Source organism: Taurulus bubalis, assembly GCF_910589615.1.
Source record: "Taurulus bubalis genome assembly, chromosome: 9".
NCBI classification, from domain to species: Eukaryota; Metazoa; Chordata; class Actinopteri; order Perciformes; family Cottidae; genus Taurulus; species Taurulus bubalis.
The window spans coordinates 20,257,561-20,277,948 of record NC_136597.1 but is presented as its reverse complement, the minus strand read 5'-3'; the positions used below and the strand labels follow the sequence as shown (position 1 = coordinate 20,277,948).

Genomic DNA, 20,388 nt, shown 5'->3' with positions numbered 1-20,388 from the left:
AAATATTTACCAATGTCATTCATTCAAGGACGATTCTTGTTTTAATTATCTGTTTATCTACATTCCGTCATTGCTTGAGACTATTTGTGTATTAATATACTTAAATGTATGTTATGTTATGATAATATGTCAATTGCAGTTCATATTTATAAACAGCTACGCACATTTGACGCCCCTATTCCTCATTAAAGGCTGTCTAGGAGCCTGCGACTTCCTCTTCTGATGTACAAATGTACAAAGCGACTTCCATCAACGTCCCATTAATCGCTGCTTGTGTCTGTAGCGATTACATTAAAGGTGATTGGGTGAACCCGTGTCACGTGACCGTCCTCGACAGGAGTTTCCGCGACAGCTGAGTAGCAGCTAAATGCGTTTTTTCACCTGTAACATAGATCATTTTAACTCCACTGAGTCGAAGTTTCGTAAAATGGGCGACAAGAAGAGCCCCACAAGGTAAAACTGTCGCTAGTATCTGTGAATGGAGACTTTATCGGGCCGTTTGAGAGCAGAAGGCTCGGTCAATGGATGGAGCTTCTTTTTTTTTTTTTTTTTTTTTAACACTGAAGTGTTCATGGCGGCTGGCTGATGGTTTAATAAGGGGCGACTGCCTGTGTGAACTGAAATCTCCCATTTCCTCAATGACTGACTCCTGAGCAGATAAGAACTTGAGAGTCGTGTCTTTCCTGTTCCGGTAATCGTTACCGGACAGAGGGGGTTCTTTGAAAGCATTGCGCTCACTGCAAATATGGCGTTATCACAGTGTTTTTGTTTTGTTTTTGTCTGAAGGCCAAAGCGGCAAACGAAGCCCTCCGCCGACGATGGGTACTGGGACTGTAGCGTCTGCACGTTCAGGAACACCGCGGAGGCGTTCAAGTGCATGATGTGTGATGTCAGGAAGGGTACGTCAACTCGGTAAGAATCACTGGAGCCGTTCATGGTTTTAATAATCGAAGCACTGCGAACTACTTTAATTGAAAAGGGTCTAAAGAAGTGGACTCGGTTGCAGCTTTATTAGGTAGCGTTCCACCTATCCGCCACAACAGCCCTGTAATACATCGTATCTTCATGAAGGGATTAATGTCCAGTGTTTGTTGACGTGTTTAGATAGTTGCTGATTTGAGATTCGTGTACAATTTGAGATTGTAGTGTTGGTCAGAGCCATTGTTTACAGTACCACCGAGCTCATGTCCCGAGTGCTTCTGGGAATTTAGCGTATTTGATAAGCTTTTAAGGGAAACAAACAAATCAAATGAAAATATTTTTATAAAACGTAATGTGTGTGTTGGAGGGTGGGGGTTATGGCAGAAGTTACACTCAGTATTACACAATACCATCAACATTATAATCCACAGTCTCCACAATGACCATAGAGTTCAATGTTGTATTAGACTACAGTAGGTGTGTGTGTGTGTGTGTGTGTGTGTGTGTGTGTGTGTGCTTAACCCAAAGATGTACGTACTTATGTACGTATTTGCTAGATGTGGAGAATTCATAGAACACCTATTGGGTAGTATAATAAAAATGTTCTGTATGACTACATCCCAAAATACTCTATTTACTAATATATGGACAGCATTAACTGCACAGTGGTGTCATCGCAAAAAATCTTTTACAGTCTCGATCTCTTTTGTGTTTTCTCACAGGCAGTCTGCCCGTATTTAATTAGCATAGAAATAGAGAGCCCCAATGGGGGTAAATTCATCTCTAACCCAAAAAGAAAGGGGAGTCAGTCTGAATCTTTTCACCAAAGCTCTTAAAACAAAAGGAGAGAGTAACCTGAAAAAGAAACTTGAAAAGTTAAAATTAAGCTATAAATGAACTAAAACGCTTGTTGTGTAACTCACGCTCATGGTCTCATGAGCGTGAGTTACACAACAAGGGACTTGATGACATTCTGTAGTCTCTTTGAGCTAGTCTTTTAATCTCTTAAACTTCTGTTAACCACAGATCCAATTATCTAACAAACTTTTGTTTAAACATTGACAAAAAAAAACGAGGGATCCAGAAGTTAAAAAAATGCTGACTCGTAACCGGGACTTAGGACTCAGTCCTGCAAAATTCTATTGAAACTGCTTCAGTGCCGTGATGTCATATCTTGGGCTTCCCATGAAGATTGTAACACTCGTGTTTCACCAGCGTACAATTTTGCCTGGACTATGACGCGCAATGCCATAAAACAACCCCTACAACACCAGAACTTGCATGTACAACAAAATCACTTTAGTTTGTTAAGTAAAGTGATCTTGCTCGTGTCAATTACTTAAACCAATCAAATTGTTAAGACACATTTTCAAGTCTGTCTTTAAACAGTATTCGGATGCACATGTGGACATAGATACAGATTTGGTAGCTAATCATTTCTCCTGTCCAAAGAAGTGTTTGTTACTGCTGCCAGCAAGGGAACTGTGGATTTCATCCCCATCACTTATTTTGGAATTGTGAAATAGGCAGTAATGGTTTCAGCAAGCAGAAGTTGTTTCAGTGTTCCTCCGGGTCAAATTGAATAGTTGCACAGTGCAAGCAGTGCAAACCACATGCTGACCCTTCTTAAATGTTCCGTGATATGAATGCAACCATCAGGCCACTGACTGTGTTTGTCTCTTTCAGAAAACCACGGCCTGTTGCTCAGCTGGTTGCACAGCAAGCGAATCAGCAGTTTGTACCCCCCATGCTGCCCAAAAAGGAGAAGAAGGAAAAATCCGACAAAGACAAGAGTGATAAAGAACTAACACTGAAAAAGAAAAGCCATAAAAAGATGAGGTAATTGATACATGTTTTCAAAAGGAAAAAATAGCGGAATCGCTCATCTTATTCGGTGGTTAACAAGCAGATTTCACATCCATTTGTTTGTCTCCTCCCCAGGCCCCGGTTAAAAAACATAGACAGGAGCAGCGCCCAGCATCTAGAGGTCACAGTCGGAGACTTGACAGTAATAATCACAGACTTTAAGGAGAAAGCCAAACCCACGTCCACTTCGACAAGCGCTGCCTCAGCGGACCAACACAGTCAAAGTGGCTCAAGCTCTGATAACACTGAACGAGGGGTCTCCAGATGCTCTTCGCCTCACAGGGAAGGCTCACCGGTTAACGGAGAGACTCGCTAGCCTTCACATTCCCTGTCAGCTCGACCCATTCTTCTGCACTCTCTCCAGCCTCAACGAGCGATTTGAACTTCAACATGCATTAATAATACTACAAATTCCAATGTGATAGCATTCACCTCTTTTTGGGGCTGTATTTTTCACTGCCTTCCCGTGATGATAAAGAATTTGGGAGTCGGGACGTATGCTGTGCGCTCAACTCAAAAGAACTGTTGCCACAAAGATCTGTCACGATGGACTGAAAAAAAGGAACGGTAGCATTTAAATCCTGGATTTCTGCCTCGTGTTGTGGTTGCTCATGTTTTAACGCGCCGGTGTTACGTCAGCGTCGCACTGCGTTGGTCGTTGCAGCGCAGAATACTTGGTGCATTATGAAAGAAAATGAAAAAGTCATCTCAGAACTGTAGTTTATCCTTGAATTTTGTTATCGTTATTTGCACTTAATGGCATTCTATGTTCATGATAACGTTTTTTCTTTTTTGCATTATTTCCACTTTTCCCATCATCAGTAAATCATAACACTGTTGGTTACTGGCTTTATTCAACTCATATTATGCCATTGGATGCAATCTTTTTTCTTTTTTTTTTACTGTAACATTTGAGTATTGAAGTATTGAATAATAATTCTAAGTATGCTTCTCATTCACTCGGTAGAGTTAAGCATGATTTAATCTATAGAATGGTTTATATTGTAAAATAATGTTAAATAAAACAAGTTGTAGATACTTTGATATGTTTTTTTTTTTTTTTTTTCATTATAAACGGGACCAGTTCATAAGAAATTCTTATAAGTTGCTTTACCGGAACATACCTGCTTTAGTAACGCCACAGTCATTGGATTACATTGTTTCATCATGACTAATGCATTCAGGTCAATCAATAAGTTGCACACACTTCAACGTACTGCATGTAGGCTTTTTATGAATTTCTTTACCCGGCCTGCACCATGTTCCTTACCCTTGCTGTAGGGCCATGGGAAACCGTGATGTACTTTAGTATTTCCACCTTCTAAATACTTCTACCACATAGCATTTCAGAGAGAAATATTGTACATCTTCTTCCACTATTATTATTTGACTTGCATATTAAGATTTTACAAACAAAATATGTAACAACTTGTGAATTGCTAGAGATTAGACTTTCAAACAGCTACAACATTAAACTGAGGTTTACAAATAAGGAATGACATTTACTTTATTTCATGATTACTTGATTCTTCAAATCGAGCTTGCTGATATTGTTTCTGTACTTTTACCCAGCGAAGGTCTGGTTGCTGTATTCTTTACTGACAAGAAGATGGGATTTGGGCTGAGTCCCTTTCTCCACTATTTATCAGAATGTTTGACCCCTGTGTTCCCATCATGTGTGACATGTATTATAAATGAGTCGGTGGTAGCTACTTGGCTGTAATGCTGCGGCGTTACTGACAGACGTTTATTCAAACTAAACACACGTGGAACAGATGTGGGTGGGGCAGAAATACTGTCAACAGCAAACGTGCCCTTCGGTTTAGCTTCTGACTTGATGTTTGAGATGGAAGAATCAACGACAACAACAATGTTCAGCTAGCGCATACAAACTAGAAACGCAAGATGCGATGCTATCATCAAGCATTTCTCCTGTGCATGGTCTTCAGCTTCTTTTCACTGTTGTACGTGTTCAATCAACTAGCCTCCACCTTGGAAGACGGAGCCGACTGGAACCTGAACGAACAGGGGGTACCCGACAGGCGAGCTCATGACACCGGGCACCTTCTCAGGAAAAAGCCCGGACTGGTGGGCCTTCGAGACCGCGACGAAGGACTCGACAGGTAGCTTTGCCAGCTAGCTAGCTAGCTAATATACGTCACTGCACGTTCATTTCATTACTGACACATTTGTAACCTAGTTAGTGGTCGGCTTTACCTGCATTTGTACGCCAGTTGCTACCAGGTGAGCGTGGCTGTTATGTTGGACCAGAATAATACATAATGTTGCCGTTGAGACGCTAATTGACCTGCTAAAGCTTTAGTGGTAGCTGCGTAACGTTAAGTCATTGGCTGGATCAATTGAAAATATACTCGGCCTATAACCTTATTGTGCTGTTTAACACCCTCTGTCTATACGGTTATGTGTATTGCTAATGCTATCTTGTATACATAATACGAGCTACCACCTTTTAGCTAGCGAGCTAAGCTAGTTAGATAATGAATGAATGAATGAATATATACTTTATTAATCCCCAAGAGGACATTTTTTTGTCGTCATTGATTAACTATTAACATTACTGCTGGCTAACATCCACCTATTAAACAACTAACTCTAGGAGGTAGTTCGGGGCAGATCTAACCCTTCAACATGTCTGATGTCTCGGAGAATAATTTAACTTTACGGATCCAAAAGATCATGTTTTCATTCTGTCAGGTGTAAAAAACTGTCAGTTTCTTACTGGAATCCATATTGGAGACTGCCTGCTGATGTTTGTGGAGTGAACTGCTTATTGGAATCATCTATTAGGTATGACAGATTTTGTGCATCTCTATTACATTATACCAATGTTGTTGTGTAGATAGACATTCACATACACACCACTAAACATACCAGTATCTTATTTACAGACTTCTGTCTTGCTAAAGTTTAACCTATGCTTGCATCATCAGAGACACATGTTGCAAATTGGCAGAGTGGTCTCTGAAATGACACGTTGCATTCATCATTTCTAAACTTAAAAGTAGTAGTTTACAAGCAGCACAAAGCATGAGAGAGAGAGAGAGAGAGAGAGAGAGTCCTATTCTATCTTTCATTAAACCCAAGGACAGTTCTAACTCTTCAGAGCTGAGCACCCGTCAGCCTGCTGATATCTTTATTACTATGTTATCTCTTGCAAATGTCAGCGTATCCATGCTGTTGTATGAATAACAACTGAGGTTAATGACTAATTATTTTACTTTGTCTTGGTGCTCAGAAAGAGATCAGGCTCTGAAGTCCAGGAACATGGTGATGGGAGAAGTCACCTGGCTGTGGTGGCCTGTGGCCCCAGGCTTGAGGAGACTCTTGCCATGTTGAAGTCGGCTGTTCTCTTCAGCATAAAGCCTCTGCACTTTTACATCTTTGCTGAGGATCATCTACATGGCCACTTCAGAAAGGCTGTAAGTGTCTTCCCCTGTAACACCAGAACTTGCATGTACGTGTGTATTCATTTTCAGGTTTTAAATAATGTCTTGAAGCAATAGCCCATTATGACTATGTATTATGTCATTGTCAGAGAATGACATTAAGAAGGCATTGTTGCAACAATTGCACAAATTGTGCAAGCAAACTCGAGGCATGTTTGAGAAACAGTCTGTCATTGTGCATTGCGTGAACGTCTTCACAGTAAAGTATTCTCTTTACACAGGTGTTGTCACTTTCTGGCCAGAAGGCTGCGATGCATCTTTTTATTTTTTATAAACAACTTCAGTTAAAATCTTACATGTTGATCTCAACATTTTCTTTGTGCTATCTTTCTTGTAAAAGCTGGACTCCTGGCCCAGCACAGTGCTGTCCAAATTTAACTACACCATCTACCCCATCACTTTTCCTGAGGAAAATGCAAAAGAGTGGAAGAAGCTCTTCAAACCTTGTGCCTCCCAGAGGCTCTTCCTGCCAGTAGGTCTCAAGTCATCCGTTCTGTGTATAACTTGTAACACATATAGTCAAATTTGCTAATGAGTTTATTTTTATATTCTGTTTTTCCAGCTGATTCTGAAGGAGGTGGATTCTTTGCTCTATGTGGACACGGATATACTTTTTCTGCAGCCAGTAGAGGACATCTGGGCCCTTCTTTCTCAGTTCAACTCAAGCCACTTAGCTGCCATGGCTGCAGAGCACGAGGAGCCACGCATCGGCTGGTACAACCGTTTTGCCCGCCACCCTTACTATGGCAAGACGGGCATCAACTCAGGGGTCATGCTCATGAACATGACGCGCCTCAGGGAGAAATCTTTTAAGGTAATGTGCAGGTAGATTTCTTTTTTTGCCTGTAGTTTTTTGCAGCTTGTTAACTACTGTCAGCTGTTTCCAAATTATTATTCCAATGTATCTCCTGCTTTAAGTGCCTGTACTCCCTTTGTTCACATCTTGGCGGGTGTGTCGGCTCATACCAGCAATCATTGTTACATTTTGAATTTTCTACCGTTTCGGGATCCACAAGAAGCCTCAAGAACATTTTAAGCTATTTGACTTAAAACTATGCAAATTTACATCATTATTACTACTATAGATAACACCCAAAACACTTCAAGGGAAAGCTGTAAAATCATATTCCATCTTGTCAAAAGAGCAGATGAGGAGAACTTTTAAATAATGTTTCATTTATTATATTTATTCACAAATAAAACAGTTTTGATGAACAGTTCACTAATTATTTCCCAAAAGGATGTGTACATCCTATCAATATTCTATAGCCCCCTCGTTCTCACCCCTAGCATCCTTCTAAGCAGATGTTGAACAATCTTAATGTATATTGTATAATGTCCAGATCCACAGGTATGTTTATGAGAAAAGTATGGCTCAAACAATAACTAACAAACACTACACATTTCATTTTGTCCCTGTCAATGTTTGTAGGTGGATATTTGTATTCTCATCTATGGCAGGGGTGTCAAACTCATTTTAGTTAAGGGGCCACATACTGCTCATTTTGATCTCAAGTGGGCCAGACCAGTAAAATCATAGCATAATAACACATACATAACGACAATATTTCTCTATGTTTAAATCCTGTTGAGATGTGAGAAATGTAGACATTGAAAAATAGTTGAGACCACTGAAGGAGGCTTCAGGAGGAGCTGCATCCCCAACATCGACCAGCTGAGGTCACTCTTGTCATACCTTTCTAAACCGCCACGATGATCGCACTCACTTGAAAGACAAAACGGTTTCTTTGAGTTGATATGAAGTGTTGACGAAGTGATTAATTTTGCAGAATTACAGGTTGATGAATTCCAGATGGAAACTGGCATGAATGTTCTCTTGATTGCTGTCTTTTTCCTTCCAGAATGACATGACAACAGTTGCACTGAAGTGGGAGGAAATTCTGATGCCCCTTCTCCAGAAGTATAAACTCAATATCACCTGGGGTGACCAAGACCTTCTTAATATCATATTTCACCATAATCCAGGTATGTGCAATCACATATAACATTATTTTTAGTTCATTTAAATTCCATTAAGTTAAAGGTCTGACATTGTCTTCAATATGGTTGTGTAGGTCTTAAAATTAATGCTCTACTGTTGTGTACACTGAAAATAATCAAGATGGTCATTGGAATTTATTTATTTATTTTTTTGTCTGGGGGAGAAAGGAACCACAATCGAAATACAGTTTTTCCACCACAGTCATAATTTACCTGAGCACATCCATGAAGCGTGTCACGATCTGCTTGTAGTCTCTTGTTGGTTGGCCATGATAATGGTCGCCCCGCGTCCACGATTAACAGAACGATAAGTAGGGGCATTGACAATCAAAGCATTGGAATAGCTTATGAAATGTCAAAAACATCGAGCCGCAATGAAAAGCAGCCAACAGATGCCAGCGATCTCTTAACACTGTTCGGCGGTGGTCCAAACTTCAGGACCACAGCAGCCAGCTATGAATTCAGCTCGCGCATTAACTTGAAGCAAGCATCGTCTTAACTGTAGAATATATTGCTATTGCACATCAATAAATGTAGGTACTTAAAGTGAGTTGAGGACTTATTTGCATTCATACCAATTGTCCTTCATCCTAGTGCGAAAGACTTAAATTGAACTGGTTGAAATCTGCAGAAACTCTGACGATGGACATTTGTTGTTTTGGCCATTTAAAGAAATATTTTAGACTTTATAACAGGTTAAATATACCCTCTTATTTACTATCTTCATCAAACCCATCATGTCTCTTGCTGCTCTACAGAAAGCCTATACGTGTTTCCCTGCCAGTGGAACTACCGTCCAGACCACTGCATCTATGGCAGCAACTGTCTAAAAGCGGACCAAGAAGGTGTCTTCATTCTCCATGGGAACAGAGGAGTTTACCATGATGACAAGCAGCCTGCATTTCGAGCCGTCTACGACGCCATCCACAAGGTAGCGTCAGCCTCTCTAAGCATACATCTGTGGGTTTTCTGAGCCCCTCCAGTCCAATAAACAACTCAAGGGTTCTTCTTTCAACAATCAACATGTCTTTCAAAAATTCCATAATTGAACGAAGTAGATTTACTCTTGCAAAAGCTTTTATTAAGAGGCTTCCAGACAGTTAACTGGACAGACAACTTAATGTAAGGGGAAGTCATTTTTGAATAGCTTTGTTTATTCTAGTGAGAATAAAAGTGGGAAATATTATGTAAAATGTATATCAGTTTTATTTTGTATTATATCACGATATTACAAAATTAACAGGGACGCTCATCTGCAAACATGATTTTGACCTCCAAATAAGAATGAAAATGAGGTATAGACCTGCGTGGGTTTTGGAGGGAGTAGCCTCCCCCATAATGTGAATGTAATGAGATTCATTCCTAGTAAAAGCCATGCTGTTGTTTTGAGTTGTGAGGGAATTTTACTGCAGAGCAACCTGGATTTCAGCCGTAAGGGATTTTATTTCCACATCTTTTCACCACAGCCAAAATAAGAATAACAATTCATTTCAAAGAATTTACATCATTGAAGAAAACCAAATCCTGACGTAACTTTTATATTTAAAGACAGTAGACACTGTTGGACCGTACAAAAGACACATGGACGGCGAGCAGCTCGGCTCCCATAGAGATTTGGCTTGTGTGGCAAAAATAGACCAAATTATCTGATAAGGGCTGTCAGTGCCAATGCCGGCCAAAGCGGCAATGCTGTCTCTGCTGACATCACACTCGCGCAAGCCGATGCAGTTTAGCAGCTGCAGACAGGCTTTGTGGCTGCTCTAAACCTGGACATAACAATACGCATTATAAACTGTGTGGGAGCGCTGTAGTTCATCAGATGCTGCGTCTATCACGGTAAAGACAGACTGTATTGCAAAATCCATGTTGTGGCTGAACCTGCCACTGGTAACTGTGATGAAACCAGTATACCGCCCACTCTTAAGTGAGGAGCAATCCTGTTTATGCTTCCTCTCTGGTCCCTCTGGACCTACACAACTGCCCTCTAAAGAAACACGACTATTTGGTGAGCCATGTTCACGTCATTACATTATCAATAGGCACTCCAGGTCATTGCTTTTCTCTCATAGTAGCTTTCGTCCACCAGGGCCTAATCAATAGCCTGTTTCATATTTTCGTCATCCCGTATTAGCTCTCCAAAACCAGACAAATCAGCCCGCCCCCTGCTTTGGCCACTGGAATGCTTGCTTTAGATGTTGTCAGATAAAAGGCTAAAAGAAGATGAAGTGAAGAAACATAACAGCCAGTGAAATTGTGTTGCTCATTGATGTGCTTTTAAAATTCTTTGGACATCAATGGAAGACTTTGGCACAGAGGTGTACGCAATATCAGATTTGGAACACACAGACGATGCTTGTTAGTAGGAGCCATTTATTGTTGTTTTGGTCTTTTCATTGGATTTGTTGACAATAATCTCCACCCTCGTCCTGTAGCAGCCTCTTCCTGGTGTCGTTCATAGGCCCGATTTCACTTGGAACAGCTGGTGAGGCCTGGCTGCGTCTTTAGGCCTTCTGTACACTCTAAACACGTCCGTCTTTAAGTTGGTATGACGCCCTACAGAGCTCTGCCAGTGCTCTGCTGGCACTTGAAAATAAACTTGGATAAAAAAAAAAAGTAGGACATCTGTCAAATTGACTTTGCGTTATTTATGCATTTCCGAGTTCACGGCTTAAAAATCCGCTCCACATCCGTCATCGATGAGGGAAGCAAGTCAGTCGGAGAGCTCTCTGCTGCGTTGGCGTCTCGCCTTCGATCCGCTCTTGTTGATTTCAGCACACCGGTCAACATGCAGGCAGCAATCGGGGGAGTAAGGGAAGCCTCATTAGCTGGTCTCCATCCATTACCGCCACAGGGCCCAGCCTGGCCACTATCAGTGTGGGCAATGTTCTCAGCCATTAAGTAAACGAGCGGGCTTCATTATAGGGCACTCGGCCCTCATGCTTCCATCAGTCTCTCCGACAGCACAAACATCCAGCATCCAAGACGGTAAATACCAACCTTCACCTGATTTCAGGAGGCGGAGGAGTGCTGTGGTTTGTAATCGAAAATACGAGTCCCGTATTAAGTAAATAAATGTAAGATACAAGACCTTGTCGTACAATAAGCTTATTAGAAAGGAGTATAACTGAAGCGCATTTCATCCTTTGTTGTTCTAAGCTATATTTTGTTGAAGCTTTTATCCGCGCTTCCTGTTGCTCCAGCTCCTCAGGCCCCCTCCCACTTTGTTCCCACTCAGTCCTTTGAGGACAGCATCCTAAAGCCTGGAGCAGGCAATTCTGGAGGAAACTCTCATTTCCATCCCACCAAGAGCTCCTTAGTCAGCCTAGTTCTCTCAGCCAGCAGAGGAGCTTGCAATAAAGAGCGCTACCATTACGCAGCCAAGCCCACAGAAGAGTTGTAAAATTTTTAGTGCTGATGCTAGTTTGAGACATCATGATGGCTGTGTGGACAAAGCACCCGCAGCATCCACATAAAAATCGATAGGCGGCTGTTAATGGTGCTTTATTGCCTGTTGCAGTATATGAAAGATAATAAAGAAAGTGTGCTTTGACTTACCTAATGCTTGGCCAAACTGGAGTCAAATGAGATGCTGTAAAATAGTGATTTCTTCTTATTTACTAGAGCAGTAAAACAATGGTATAAAAACAAAAGACCCGCATCTTTATTTTCATACTGTACGTGACAAAAGCCGGAGCTGCTTATATTAACTGGCTTAAGGGCTTGGAAGTTTTATCTTTGTTGTTCACTTGGTGACACAAAAGCGCTCAATAATGAAGTATATCTGGAATGCTGCAGCTGTAGCTCTCACCAATGCCGTTACGCCCCACTGAGCCCGTTCATGTAGAGTTGTAGGAACAGATATTCATCATCCAAACACTCTCTGAAATTGACAGTTATGAATCAAATGCGGAATGTTGTTTGTCTTGAAGTGACGGTGATAAATGTGGCACTTAATCCTTGTGATGTAAATGCACTTCTTATTGTCCCATCAGTGCTGCAACAGGTAAACTCTGCTTGATTTATTTAAAAAGAGCTGAAGTCAAAGACGCATACCTGTGGATGTTCAACGCTGTGATCGAATCAGATGTTTATTCTGAAATCATAAATATAATACATGCACACTTTTGTCTTCATCACAGTACACATTTGGGGAGGACATGGAGACCTCGCTGCTTCAGCCGCTAGAAGCGTCGCTGCAGAGCACCACTAACACCTACTGTGGAAGAGCCAGTCACCTGTTTACCAAGAAGTTGAAGCGGAGCATCATGTCTGTTCAACAAGACGTCACGCGGAGAAGATGATCAGGACAGAACAGATATCACTGATATATCACTCATGATTAGTGTCTAATTTCTCTCTGGATGTAAGATACTGCTGTGGTCGAGCCACAAGTCGGTCTCAACCACAGGCAGAAGACAATCTCTCTGCTTCTGTTGCTAGAACGAGGTGGAAATATTTATAGAGATAAATCAATGACAACACGCTTAGCAGAGCCAGTCCAAAGTCTTTAGGGGGGCTCCTCCGTTTGGGACGGTGACATGTAGAAGTTGTGTGTCTGCTGGTTCATAGCTGGAACACATTCACAGAACTGTTTCAGCTGGGGCCGGTGCTAAGAAGCAGGATTTGGGGTTAGGAAGGTAACTTCAGGGCTGCTCCGGAGGTTATGTTATGTACTGACCAATCAAATCCTGGTGCATGGATCCTGAGGTAATATTAAACAAATGTGAAGGAGTTAGAGTCATAATCTAGGGAGAAAGCAGCACATTTTGAACTGCCAAATGCAGAAAACACAGCTGGCTTGAATGCATAAATGTAAAGGTTTGTAATATCTCTGCCTCCTCGAGAGCACGATGGATCTGGCGACATGTTTGTATTCCGTTGAAAACAAAACATTCTGCTTGAATTTATTCCACATTTTTAGCGAGGTAAAAAAAAAAATCTGTTTGGTCTCCTGCAGGCAATGCGCACCTGTATTAATTAACCCAGGCGGTTCAGTGGCAAACTAACAGCATAAATTACTTTTATGGAAACACAATCACAGAAAATCTGTATATATTCTCTTATCATATATTAATGTGTGTCAGATTTTGAGCCGTGTGTTGCAGTGCGACATATCGCATGTCATATATGCCTTGCTGTCCCGCAGACTTATACTTGCGTTACTGGGGGCGGGGGAATTTAAGAACACATTTCTTAAAATAATTTAATGAATGAAGTATCTTCTATTCTAAAAAACTACATCTAAGCAACACATTTATTTAATTGAATACACAAATGTATTTATTTCAGATCCACCAGCGCTCTAGATGGGGCAGGGATATTAAAAGCCTTCTAATTTATGGCTTGCTTACGATTGGTCATGTGCTGCAAACGCCACCTTTTGTAACGTGGCCGCGCTCACAGACCGATGGAGAACCCCCGGGTTGATTTACCGAGTGGATGACCCGCTTCGTAGGACCGCCCGGCTGGGTCGAGGTTGTTAGGGCGAGTTAAGCCTGATAACCAAAAGATAACCCGGGTATGTTGAACTCGCTTCAGAGTCCTGGCCTCTGCTCCGCTAATGTGATAACGCACACAGGCGGTTCACTCACTGCGGCTGCTGTTCAAAGATTAACACGTAATAATAACCAAAATAATACAAAATATTAATAATGTAACGGCTCCAGAATGTGAGTCACGGTTTTATTGCTCCAGAATTTTGACTAACAGGTATGCGGTATGCCTAAGTGGCCCTCCATGGTTGGAATTAAACTTGACTTTTTACAAACTGCCTGTCAAGATTAGTAAGGTAATTAATTATTATTATAACTATTAGTAATAGTAATTAATAATCTGTGGAACAGGTTATATTTGTTATTCTTCTGTGAAGCCAATGTTGGTACATATCTGTCCGGTGAGCACCATCGGGTCACAAAGGCTTTCTCAGCATTGTGGAAAATGCACTGACACTTTTGAGAAAGAACCTCCAGTCACTTTGAAACAGTTGTTCAAGGTCTTTTGGAAAAAACAAACTCAGCAGGGTACTTAAATATGTACTCTGATCGAGAGTATTTTATTAGATTTCTTTTAATATAATTTTGCATACAGGTTTTTGTCACAGCAGTATATCACGGAAAATGGTTTATTATGTTCAGGTACTTGTTAGTTTACAGCAATTATCTTCCTTTTTTAAGTGAACAAAACAGATGCTCATTAAAAATGCTTGTATTGATTATTGTTAGGCATCTGTGAGAGGAAGCACTGTTGATGTCTACCTTGTAGCTTTAACACAAGGTTATCATTTCATGTTCTCTGGTATGGGAGTTTGTCAAAGAATTGTATTTTCAGTAACTGCCAATATAAACATGTTTTACTATAACTGGAACAAAGTCCTCGAGAGCAGTTTGGTCTCAATCAAGCCTCACCAAAATCTGCTCCAAGACAGTTTTAGCAAAGATTTGCACTTTTGATTTGAGAAATTGGGGGTTGTTTAGAACACAAAATGTGATTTTAATGTTTTTCTGTAAACCAACAGACATTCAAGTGTATATCAAATGGATGGGAAATAAATATTTGTATAAAATAAAGAGCATTTCCAATCGTGTTTGTGATGCAGTGCATCTAAAATATGTTTGCGATAAGTTTGAATTGGAAAAGTAACAGCATGTTTAAATGTATCTATCCATCCATTGTCTTCCGCTTATCCGGGTCGCGGTGGCAGCGGGCCAAGCAGGCCGACCCAGACTTACCTCTCCCACGCAACATTTTCCAGCAAATTCTGGGGGATCCCGCGGCGTTCCCAGGCCAGCTGGGAGATGTAATCCCTCCAGCAATTTCTGGGTCTTCCCCGGGGTTTGCTCCCAGTTGGACGGCGCCCGGCTATCTCCTTTCGAAGTAGTAGCAGAGACTCAACTCCAAGTTCCCTCCTGATGTCCGAGCTCCTCACCCTCTCTCTCTCTAAGGCTGAGCCAGGCCGCCCTACGGAGGAAACTCTTACATGTATCTAAAGTATTTGGTGTTTAATTTCCTTTTGTTGGTTTTAAAGTAAATGTACAGTATTTGGGGCTGCAAATTGTTTATATTTAGAGAACACCTAATAAGAGTATTAAAAAAAAGAGAAAACAATTAAGTCTTTTTGTAATAGGGCAAATTTATTCCGGTGGAACTGAATTATTTGTCTGACATTCCTTCAGTTGGCCATGCTCGGTTTCTCAGTTTCTTCCATTTTGTTTAGTATTCTCATTAAGTCCTCTACACCAGCCATCATAACCACTTTACATAAGCTATAGTTGTTGCCAACTCACTCCAAGCAAAACCGAGCACGATGTCCTAGAAGACAGCGGCAAGCTAAAAATAAGAAATTAATGTGTAAGTTTGGAGCCTTCAGAAAGTGTTGTTAGATGGCCGAAAAGAAGCTGATGTGTCTGGGTCAGTAGCCTCCGGCTCTTCATTTCACAGTCAGATTGACGGACGTGCCCGGACTCGACAATCGATCCGCATGATGAATTTAAAGTGCTCACTATTCGAAGAAGCTGTTAAATGTATGCATTTTTCTTTCTGAGAAATTATGTGCGCAGTGAGTTGGAAAAACATTTTCAATAATTTAAGATTAATAGTAATTCTAAAATATTTCCACAAACGCTTTTAGTTCTTGTATAGTAAGCTAATGAACAATACCATGGGTGTATGGATGCAATACAGGCTTATGAGTTAGCTCTGGTTCATATGTATATTTAATAGAGAGCCACTGTGATAGACGCTCTTGAGACTACTTTTTTTCTACTCTCACAACAGTGTCTTTGAGGAATTAAGGAGTGTGTATGTTGGTTTGCTATGTGAAAAAAAAACCCACTGGAGGTCAATGTATTTCTCCCTTGATCCTGTGATTATATGTTTGTAGAGAAATATTCAATGGCATTATTGACTACCGTCAAACACAACCTTTAATAAGATGGATGTTTACAACTTCAATACACGAAGCATGGTCCGTTTTAAAGGGGAAAGGCTAATGCTGCTGCTGCCTGGTTTCACTCCCCTGAGCATAAGGGTGATGGAGGTCTCGTTCTCTCTCGGTCTAACAGGAACTGCCAATAGATTATTCATGTTATTGCTTGCACCACTTGGCCTCCGTAATGTTCAATAGCAATTTAAAAGTCCGGACATAAATCAAAACAGTCTGAGGCAAATGGCCCAACACAAAGTAAAAAAGGGTCACAAAGTAAGGATTATGCAATATAGTGCAGTGCAAGTCATCAACATGAGGAGAGTGTGGAGCTTCCAGCAACAATTTACGGAGGACATTTTTGAGTTTTCTAAGATGACCGAATATGTTTGTCAGATTGCATTACATGCATTGTCCCTATTCATAAACTAGAAGTTAGTCCACTGAGGATGTGTGAGCAGACCATGCATACACAGTTTTCTACGAGAGGTGAATTATATGGAACAACCTGCAATAATTGATTTTTCTACGGCTTGAGGGCAGCGGAAACTAAAAGTGAACACAACATCGACGTGTCACCTTTTAAGTGGCAAACAGTCGCCTGTTTACACATCCAGAACGTCCGCAACATTATCAATAATTAAATAGATAGCAATATGTATTATATTTGTTTTTTATGTAGGTTAAGTCTAGAACATTCTTTAACTGACTGTTTTAAAATAACTCTGAAATGTGCAGAACAATAATCAACAACCAAAAGGAATGAATTAACCTAAAACACAAAAATCTGTGTCATATATTTTCCCTCTTATGGAAATACTAAACTGGCTTCCAGCTGGAAGTCTAACATTCACTCTCCTTTTAGCTTTATTTTGTGAGATTGGTCTTTGGTACCTGTCCGTGTATGACAAAAAAATAAATTAATAATAAACAACAATATATCAAATACAATGCAATACGAGGACACAGGTATAATCATTGCAGTTAAAAAGTCACTTGTCACTTACAGACACTTGTTCCAATGTTTCCAGAAACAAGAAGAATACCTCGTATCACTCTGTGTTGGCTCAGTTAAGGCTTTTATAATTACATTTTCTGAGTCATTTAATCGACATTTAAATTTGTATATAAAATTCCTCAACACAGCATGGAAAGTGGGAACATTACGAGTCACAAACATATGACTTGCACTTGTCCATCTGGGAAGCTTGAGCAAGATTCTGAAAGCATCATTAAATGCCACCTGAATCTTTTTCCTTTTTGAAAACATGTCATAAAAGTCGTATTATTGTTACGTGTCTAAGAAGTCAAAGTAAACTATGTCATAAACTAGAATTACCCCCTCAGCCAACAAGTCAAATTCTAGTTTACATCCATGTCCGTCCAAAATGTGGTCACTTCATCTTTTTATCCTATAAGACATTTGTGTGAAATTGTCATAATTATCATTAGAACATTCTTTATAAAGGCCAAACATTGTTTTCTAGCCAATTCTAATCAGTTCATCCTTGAGTCCAAGTAAATATTGAGTCAACACATGAACCTGAGTCATGTATCTTGTCGTTTGATTGACAGAACGTGGATGAGAAGGAAGTAAGAAGTGAAGTTGAATAGAGCCGATCAAATCATCCATTGCATCCATCTCTTTGCTTTCTGCCTTTCCTGCTGCAGAAGGATATCATTTAACCAGTGAACATTTTGATCAATAATACATTTTCCAGCCCTGCTGAGACAGGTATTTTGTGCTGATATGTCATGGGTTAATACAATTAATGTAATTTACCGTTGGGCATTAGCCATGCATGGAGAAGTGAATTTGCCACTGTAAGCAGAACAAGATGAGAAATATGCATATGGAAATTAAATGAAATCGCTAGTTCCGTGCCTATGGTAAAGTATGGATATCATCCTGTCATTTTGTAATTATTGATAGACTGTAATGAACATTTAGATTCTTCCTAATTTCAGGTAAACTTTGTTGGAACGAGATTACAGCCCCACTCGGCACAGCAAAATACACGAAACACCGTAATGCTAGCATGTTGCTGTTTAGCAGGTGTAATGTTTTCATGTCCACCATATATATTAGCACGCTTACCTTTACTAATGAGCACTAAAACCAATGTACAGCTGAGGTTGATGAAAGTGTCACTAGTTTTGTATTTGGAAAACAATAGCATTGGCCAAATAAAAATCATGACGTGCCAATAATGCACACAGTCATAGTCACAGTATCGAGATCAAGCTATTCCAATTCGTCCTGAGGGGGACATTTTCAGGGCAATCCTGGATCTACTTTCCTAAACTTGCAATTCAAATCCTATTTGAGCTAATGATGTGTACCTCTTCCTCAAAGAACAGAAGGTAAACTTGATTAATGACATGCAGCCTCGCAGCTACACTGTGTGGATCAATGTTTCAACAAATAATCCATACAGCGGGGCACCCGCGGGTGGCGGCTCTTCTCCTCTCGCTCAACAGTCGTAAACAACGGCTCAAAGAGCTTCCACATTGACCCCAAGGGCGCTTGCCTCCGCTGCCGTCACACACGAGATAGCGCGGCATGTTTTATAGATGCATAACATTCAAACACACAAAATAAGGACGTTATTACTCAGTCTCACTCTTATATTGGCTTTTTATGGCCCAGTTGGAACAAATGTCATTGAGATTGAGCATTCAAAATGCACCAGTAATACCATCTGTATTACCACTCATAAAAGAGGGTATCAATCACTTGAACTGACCTTTTTTTCCCCTTGATAAAGTGTCTCATCAATGAGCCACATCCCAGTGCCTGAGGGCTAAAGGACTATTGGTTGAAATCAATGCTATGCCAAGTATTGTTAGTGAACAATATGCCCCATGATTCAATACTCCGCACTTTCTTGATTGCATTGTAGACACCACTGACAAGCAGCATTAATGGGCCGAGCATGTGATTCATGGTAACTGATTGACTGCACAAGCTATTACGGGCATCCACTTTCATGCACCAGCATGACAGCAGCATCAGTGGCCATAAATTGTCTGTGACTTGGCCAAATGCCAAGAGTGTGTGCGTCGTCAGCTTGCATGCAGATGAACGCACGGTTATGTCTTTGTGGGTGACTGTTGACTTTTGGAAGGCATGCCAAAGACACAGGGCTAGTTTGGCTCACAGTTCAGGTTTGTTTACTGAAGCTCCCCTGGACCTCCTGTAGCCTAAAGGATTTTCACTCACCACAATGACTTCAATTTGACTATGTCACTTCCTGTTTTGACCCAGGTTGCTTGCTTAATAATTACAGTGACCTGAGTAAACTTTGCTTTGTGCTCTTGTTTTTTATATGTTGCCTTTTCCCTGCAATCTTTTCAGTCCCATGAGTCCTCAACCTCATATACTGTGGGTCATTAAATTGTCTTCCACGTCCCTCCCTCACTGGCATTTCCTAATGAATGTATCGTCCCTGGGCCCGCACACTGAGAGGTTGCTTCATTGACTATCGGAGCAGCTCGACCCGCGTGTGGAACCTTTAATTGTTTTTCCCAGAGTCTGACAGCCGTTGACACATGATGGATTTGCCACAGCATTTATTTCTGACACGGAAAAGGACAATCCTTGTATACCTTGAAAACATTAATGGTCAAATGAGAACTTCTGCAAAAATGCGGCAAAGGCAAACAGACATTTTAATGGGTGGATTTCCAAGCTTGGTTTTAGAGAGGAGAAGTGTCTCTCATTTGGAGTTGAACATATATTCAAAGGAAATCCCCAGGGCTAAATGGGCTGTTCCACAAACTTCATAATTTACCACAAGTCTCTCTCCACCTCATGAACTGTTGGCTGTGATGGAAGTGTTAAATGAGCTGTGGTTTCTGGGAAAAACACACACACACACACCTGCCCCTCAAGTGAAACCTATTATAAAAACCTAATCTCAAACTAATTTAGCATTCTATTTCTTGCACTCTAAAGCATTTGTAACACTGAAATAGATTAATCAGACACATTAAAGCAACAATGCAATTTAAGGTCACCAAGCTGCAAAATGCATAATAAGCTGTATGGTTTCAATCAAGGAATATAGCACAAATTGCTCAGAGAAAGCCATTTTTCAGACCCCTTTATTATTACCAAGGGCACTTTGACCACCAAAACCCAGAGATGCTTCCACACCTAAGCTCCTGTAAGTCATTATCATTATTTATGCATGCATGGACCAACTGAGG

At 40.7% G+C, this 20,388-nt stretch overlaps 2 protein-coding genes across 2 annotated transcripts; both read left to right on the top strand.

The window, feature by feature from the left end:
* Nucleotides 1-427: 427 nt before the first annotated feature.
* LOC306741638 (YY1-associated factor 2-like) lies at nucleotides 428-3,743 on the top strand (the record flags this gene model as incomplete). Its single annotated transcript, XM_079223953.1, has 4 exons — nucleotides 428-453; nucleotides 787-912; nucleotides 2,608-2,760; nucleotides 2,863-3,743. 4 exons carry the CDS (start codon nucleotides 428-430, stop codon nucleotides 3,101-3,103), a joined length of 546 nt encoding a protein of 181 aa, XP_079080079.1. The 3' UTR covers nucleotides 3,104-3,743.
* A 949-nt stretch (nucleotides 3,744-4,692) lies between these two features.
* gxylt1a (glucoside xylosyltransferase 1a) lies at nucleotides 4,693-12,556 on the top strand (the record flags this gene model as incomplete). Its single annotated transcript, XM_079224229.1, has 8 exons — nucleotides 4,693-4,910; nucleotides 5,503-5,595; nucleotides 6,044-6,227; nucleotides 6,595-6,726; nucleotides 6,817-7,068; nucleotides 8,117-8,240; nucleotides 9,014-9,186; nucleotides 12,395-12,556. 8 exons carry the CDS (start codon nucleotides 4,693-4,695, stop codon nucleotides 12,554-12,556), a joined length of 1,338 nt encoding a protein of 445 aa, XP_079080355.1.
* Between the last annotated feature and the right edge of the window lie 7,832 nt (nucleotides 12,557-20,388).